The 6822-nt window shown below is 48.8% G+C and overlaps 1 protein-coding gene across 1 annotated transcript in view; it reads left to right on the top strand.

Moving 5' to 3' along the window:
* Positions 1-2211: 2211 nt before the first annotated feature.
* The window catches only part of SLC12A2 (solute carrier family 12 member 2), a 93214-nt gene continuing 88603 nt past the window's right edge, over positions 2212-6822 (top strand). The window contains exon 1 of the mRNA XM_052642968.1: positions 2212-2931. Coding sequence (XP_052498928.1) covers positions 2212-2931 — 720 coding nt within the window. The remainder of the gene's footprint in view (positions 2932-6822) is intronic.

Genomic DNA, 6822 nt, shown 5'->3' with positions numbered 1-6822 from the left:
CCTGTGGCTCAGCTGGTAAAAAATCTGCCTGCAATGTGGGAGACCTGGGTTCAATCCCTGGGTTGTGAAGATCCCCTGGAGAAGGGAAAGGCTACCCACTCTAGTATTCTGGCCTGGAGAATTCCATGGACTGTACAGTCCATGAGGTCGCAAAAAGCTGGACACGACTGAGGGATTTTCAGCTTCAGTTTCACATAGGTGACACTAGTGGTAAAGAACCTGCCTGCCAATCCAAGACGTAAGAGGCACGGGTTCGAGCCCTGGGTCACGAAGATCCCCTGGAGAAGTACATGGCAATCCACTCCAGTATTCTTGCCTGGAGGATCCCATGGACAGAAGAGCCTGATGTGTTACAGTCCATAGAGTTACAGAGCTGGACCCGCAGTTTTCTGCCAATATAACTAAAGCTCATGATGGACTTAAACTGTGGCTACATGATCCTAGAGTGGTTCCTTCCTCTCTTCCATCTTTACAATAAAGATAAACTAAGATGAAAAGTGAATGTCAAATAAAATCATGGATAGGGCAATTTTTTGAAAATTGCCTGCTTGCAGACTTCTCCGTATTTCCAAACAGTTCCACAAACTCTGCCTCTCTGATCATGCTTCCAGGATTCAGCAAAGAATGGTTTTCATTTGCATTAAAAAATTTTAAATTACACTACCAATACAAAAAGACACATGAGGAAAGAAGTCATTCATGGTTATCTGTTTTTATGTAGGGCTGTGGGTAGAATTTATGTTAAAAATGGATTTTCTCTACTGCTAAGAAAGTTACAAAGTTCCCCTATTTTTGACAGAAGAAAAAATAGGCCTGGACAGGAGAGAGGTACCTTACTATTTTACTTGAAATAGAATTCTTCATAACCTAAACCACGTCGAAACTTCCAAGCGAGTGCTCCACTGTTAGTTTTTGCTCTCAATATATACATTAAAAAAAACAGCAACAACTTCAAGTTAAAAATCGTCTTGAAACAATGTTATCTATCACAACTAGGCTCCGTTCTCGTCTTCAAACATCACAGCTTTTAAAATGAACGTGTCATTGTAAGAGTGAACACACCCACTGCATCACCACAAGAATTAGTAACAGATTATGCAAATTAACGCTGCCTGGGGGTAAACGCCTTAAAGACAGTACAGAGGAAATCCTTCCTCCCCAAAGGCGCAGGCCTGGAGTGAGTGAGGGGAGTAGCGGCGAGCCAGATCTCCGCGCAGGCCTCGCCCCGGGCGCATCTTGCCTAAAACTCCGGAAGCACCTGCGGGATGGACGAGAAAACCGGCCGCATCACCCGCAGGCGCGCTGGGCGGTCAGCGGCTCCAGCATCGCCTCGGGTACCAAGCGCCGCAGGGTAATCAGCCCAGTAGCCCTGCAGCATCTCGCGAGATCTCGCCGTCTGAGCCCGGTACTGCGAGCTCAGAGCTTAAAAAAAAAAAAAAAAAAGGCGAGCGGGCGACATCCCTCGGAGCCGCCGCCGTGGTGGCAGCTGGCGCCTGAGCATCAGCGATCGGCGTGCGCCGAGGCAGGGCCCGTGCGCCCCTTCTCCAGCCGGCTCGGGCTGGGCGCCGTCCGCAGCTGGTCCGCCGTGGCCTGGGTGCCGGCCCACTGACGCGCGGCCCCAGGGGCGGGGAGGAAGGGAGGAGGCCGGGGGCCAGCTCCTCTCCGCCGCAGAGTGGGGCGGGGGAAGGAGGTGGAGGGGTGGGAGGAGGGCGACGGAAGAGGAGGTAGCCGCGCAGAGATCTTCCCGGCGACGGCGGCTGGCGGCCGCTCCCCGATCACGCTGCTCGTGCTGCCGGAGGCCCGGGCCGGACTGGCCGGACGCGATTCCTGCGTGGAGCCGCGCAGAAGCCGGGACCCGCCGGGAACCGAGGGAACCTCTGCCGCGCGCCTCTGCCGGTCCGCGGGTGGGCGGGCTGAGGGGCGGAGGAGCCGCGGGCCCCGCCTCCCGCGTGCTGCTGCCGGAGCCGCCACCGCCGCGGCCCCGCCGAGGCTTTAAACAGCGGGGCCCGCCCCGCGCCCGCCACACTCGCGCGCAGACTCGGCCGCCGGAGGCGTTCGTCCCGGCTCGGGCTAGCGGCGGCGAGCGCGCGGCTGGGAGTGCGACTCCCCCACCTGGCGTTGCGGCCGCTACCACCGCCGGCCGGGGGCGCGGAGGGCGTGCAGCCCGCGAGGTCCGCCAGGTTCTCCGGGCCCGCCGGGGGTCGGGCGGCGATGGAACCGGGGCCCACGGCGCCCTCCTCCGGCGCCCCGAGGCTGGCCGGGGTTGGGGAGACGCCTCCAGCCGCCCCGCTGGCCGCCGCCGGGATGGACCTGCCCGGCACAGCCGTGCCCTCAGCGCCGGAGGATGCTGCAGCTGTGAGCCGTGGCGGTGGTGGGGTCCGCGGGGAGGGCGCCGCGGCTGCCGGCGACGGGCTGGGCAGACCCCTGGGGCCCACCCCGAGCCAGAGCCGCTTCCAGGTGGATCTGGTTTCCGAGAATGCCGGGCGGGCGGCGGCGGCTAGCGCTGGAGCGGGAGGCAAGGAGACCCCCGCGGACGGGAAAGCCAGCGTCGAAAGCGGGCAGGCTAAGGCCAGCGAGGAAGCCAAGGGCCGCTTCCGCGTGAACTTCGTGGACCCGGCTGCCTCTTCGTCGGCGGACGAGAGCGTGTCTGATGCGGCAGGGATCGGAGGCGACGGGCCCAACGTGAGCTTCCACAACGGCGGGGACACGGTGCTGAGCGAGGGGAGCAGCCTGCACTCGGGCGGCGGCGGCAGCGGGCACCACCAGCACTACTACTATGACACCCACACCAACACCTACTACCTGCGCACCTTCGGCCACAACACTATGGACGCCGTGCCCAGGATCGACCACTATCGGCACACGGCAGCGCAGCTAGGCGAGAAGCTGCTCCGGCCCAGCCTGGCGGAGCTCCACGATGAGTTGGAAAAGGTGAGCTCTCCCGGCCCTCTCCCTGCAGCCCTCCCCTCCTCCCCAGCCTCTGGTTCACGCTGACCGCGGGACACAGCCGCCGGCTCTCCACGGGTAAGGCGGCGGGAATGGACGTGCACGACTCGCTGGCATCTCTGGATTCAGCTGTCAAGGGTGGAATTGCAGAGGAATGTAACTTAATATCTTGAAAGTTTGCAGCGGGTTAGGCTAGTTACGTGATACAGGAGAGGCTGCTTTTAACAACCTTCCCCATCCAGTTGTATATTTAGTTATGCCTTTTTTTTTTTTTTTTACCCACGCTTACCAATTACCATCCCTCTGAATGACAGTTGTGCTTTTAGGTCCGGACAAGGGAATGTGCGGGAGGTTTAGTTGAGGACATCTCTCAGGAGAGAGTGGAGAGAACCTACCCTCCGTGCCTTTTTTTAAAGGTTGTATTGTATGGCTTCTGTATACCCATTAGGGCTCCCAAGAGTGGGAACGTTAGTGTTTGAAGGGAAAGCCTTAGCAGCGTGTTTGTGGTCTATGAATTATTAAAGCTCTGTACCTGCAATCTTGAATGTCCAAAGATCATAGAAATCTTAAATCTTGGGACAAGCTGTTCCTGATAATAGCATAAATCCACCTTTTATAATGTAAACCTTTTGGAAGAGGGTCACATCAAAAGGGGGGGTGGAGTGGGCAGAGTCTAAAAGAGGGAGAGGGAGAGAAAAACAGGAGACTTGTTTTTTCTGTGGAGGATGTCTATCTAGAAAAGACCTTTTGGGGTCTTGCGTAAGTAGTTACACTTTGTGATCAGAAAGCCATCCCTATAAACTATTGATTTCTGTAATTCTGTTTTTTATGACCCCATAAGACTTTTTATTTCTTCAGGGTACAAAATCGTTCTTTTGAGATGACATTGATGCCTTTGAGATTTGATTAATAATTAGCTTCTTTTATAACTTGGATTGCTTGAAGTCTGCCTTTACAAGTGTATAATGACTACATTGATGGAATTTGTGAATGCTAAGAGTTAGTAGTACCATGTAGATTGATGTGATCATAGTGTCGAAAAGTTGAAATAGAAATACAGAAAGTATGTAATTTCTTTTGGATATGATTATTTGATCTCATACAGTCATTTTATACAAGATTACACCTGCCCCAGTGTTTGAAAATGTGACATAATATTCATTGAGATAATTACTGAGATCCCAACCCTTACAGTGTATCGATTGTTTAAAAGCCTGGCATCATTTAAGGATAATACTACTCCTTTCATTCCGTTATGGTGTTTTGTCATTTCAGAAGAAAACATTTTTTAAAAAACATTTTATTCATATTTCTGTTGTTTCTCTCAAATCTATTCTTTTTTTTTCAAAATTCCTTATATAGTCCTTATAAAGTAGATTATGTAGCTGGTAATTTCCCTTTTCTTAGAGCATTTTTATTATTGAAAATACTGTATAAATATTTTCAGATTTATTTCATCAAAGCCCTTAGTTGAGTAGTAAAACAGTCTGTATTATGCATAAGTCTTAAAGGCTTTTTTTATTGAAGGATATTATTATATACCTTGATCTTGTATGCTTCCTGGGAAAGTTTTTGTTATTTTAAATTACATTCTCTAAATAGCAAATCACTTTTAGTTCTCCCCAGATTTCAGGGTTTTGTTTGGTGGTTTTGGTCCGCTCACAATGTATGAGAAAGAACACCGGCATGGTTTAGATGCGCAGCAGTTGACGAAGTCACCTGGCCTGTCAGCCTCAGCTTCCTCATCTTTCAGAGTTCTTTTGAAGATTAGAGAAAAAAATGTACACAAAGGCCCTTGTTAAGTACCAGCAAAATAATGGCCAGTGTAGTTACCATTTCAGTCTTATATTGGCCCTTCATAAAGTAAATAGTTAGGAACTTCCCTGGTGGTCCAGTGATTAGGACTCTGGACTTCCAATGCAGGGGGCAGGACTTCAATACCTGGTCAGGGACCTAAGATCTCGTATGTTGTATGCTGCAGGAAAAGAAAAAAAAAATTTTTAAGTACATAGTTAAGCTTTAGGACTTCACTTTTAAGGTTCTCTTAATCTCTACAATTTTCAGTGAATGTAGTAACTAAAATGTTACATTCAGAGTTTCATTTTTGCAGCATGTGGTATAATAAGTTCTTTTTAGTTTTTTACCTTTTACTAAATGGCAACCCACTCCAGTGTTCTTGCCTGGAGAATCCCAGGGATGGGGGAGCCTGGTGGGCTGCTGTCTATGGGGTCGCACAGAGTCAGATACGACTGAAGTGACTTAGCAGCAATAGCAGCAGCATTCAGGTCCTTTATGGGCAGTGAAAAGGTTTATTAGGTTAGGTAAGTACAGAACCTCATCTTGAAGAAACTTTTGTTTAGAAATTAGCAAACAGATTAAAGAGACGTGTCATGTTAAGGAGTACCAATCTGGCCATAGATAAACCGCTATTGAAGGAGGGCAGGGTGAGGCTGATAGTACAGGTTGGCAAGATTCCCAAAAGTTGTTCCTCACTTTTTAGATTGACTTTTACTCATTAAAATCTTTTCTACTGCTTGTAGCCCTAGATGAAATCATAGCGCTCAGAATTCTATAGTGTTTAATCCTAGCTCTTGATTGACTGTCATAGAGTCTGCTCAGGTCACTGAGTTCTTCATTATCTACCATGGGTCTAAGTCTGTGCTGGGAACTATGGAAGAATAAAAGAAGTAAAAGAAAAGCACTCCAGGAACTTGTTGGGGGAAAGGACTACACTGTCTTCCTATACTTGAGTTCCTTTCTTCGCCTAGCACTGTGACGTTGTAAAGCATTTTGCCCAAAAATCCAGCTGAAGAGGAGTAGTTAAATAATCAAGGTGCATCTTGCTGTATCACACAGCCATTCTAGGGCCAGGACTCATGAGTCCTCCATTTACCAAATATTTATTAGGGAGAAGAGTTTCGTAGGTGTAGGTCACATGACTGTGGCACTATGGAGCGATGCAGTGGTTAGCAAAATAGATACTGACTAAATGGCACCCCACTCCAGTACTCTTGCTTGGAGAATCCCAAGGATGGAGGAGCCCAGTAGGCTACAGTCCATGGGGTCGTAAAGAGTCAGACACGACTGAGCGACTTCACTTCACTTCACTTCTGTCATACTCTAGTAAGTAGTAAGCATCCATTAACCAAACAGATAATGTGATTAAATGCCACCTCCGCCGGTGCTGTGAAAGAGGAGTATTGAATGTTGATGAAGATATAATAGGTCCTAATTTTAGTTAGGTTTGGGGAGGCCTTTTTCACAAAGTGTGACACTGAAGCTGAAACTTACAGGCTAAGCTGATGATAGAGCAGAACAACCTGCCGGGTCAAAGGAACAAAATCTGTGAAGATAGTGAGAGTGGTGTGTTCAAAGAACTATAAGGAGGCCAATATAAGATTTGTTTATAAAGGTAGTGAAAAGTGATTGATTTTGTGTGACGTAGTAACGTGAACTATTTTAACATCTTTTGATTGCTGGATGAAGGGATTGGCAGGAGGGAGAACAGAAGCAGCTTTTGCTGTGGTCTCATTATAAATGATAAGGGTTGGGGGGCAGAATGAGTGGGATGTACGTGGATTGGATATGGGCATGAAAGAGAAGCTGACTCCTAGATTTTGGACCTGAGCAGCTGAATACATGGTACTTTGCTTAAGATGGGAAAGACTAGAGAAGGAACATTGATTTGGGGAGGAAAGAAAGAATGCTTTTTGAGTAGCTTGTAAGACATCTTAGTCCAAGAGTCATTTTGAGGGAGAAGGGGCAGAATATATATGTATATGAAATATATGTATGTATGTGTATATACATATGTGTATATGTACTGATGGTCTAAAGTCATGCGTGAAGTTACTTGGGAAAGTGGGTAGATAAGAG

The sequence above is a fragment of the Budorcas taxicolor genome, chromosome 7 (assembly GCF_023091745.1).
Source record: "Budorcas taxicolor isolate Tak-1 chromosome 7, Takin1.1, whole genome shotgun sequence".
Classification (NCBI taxonomy): Eukaryota; Metazoa; Chordata; class Mammalia; order Artiodactyla; family Bovidae; genus Budorcas; species Budorcas taxicolor.
This window is presented reverse-complemented; position numbering and strand designations above follow the sequence as displayed.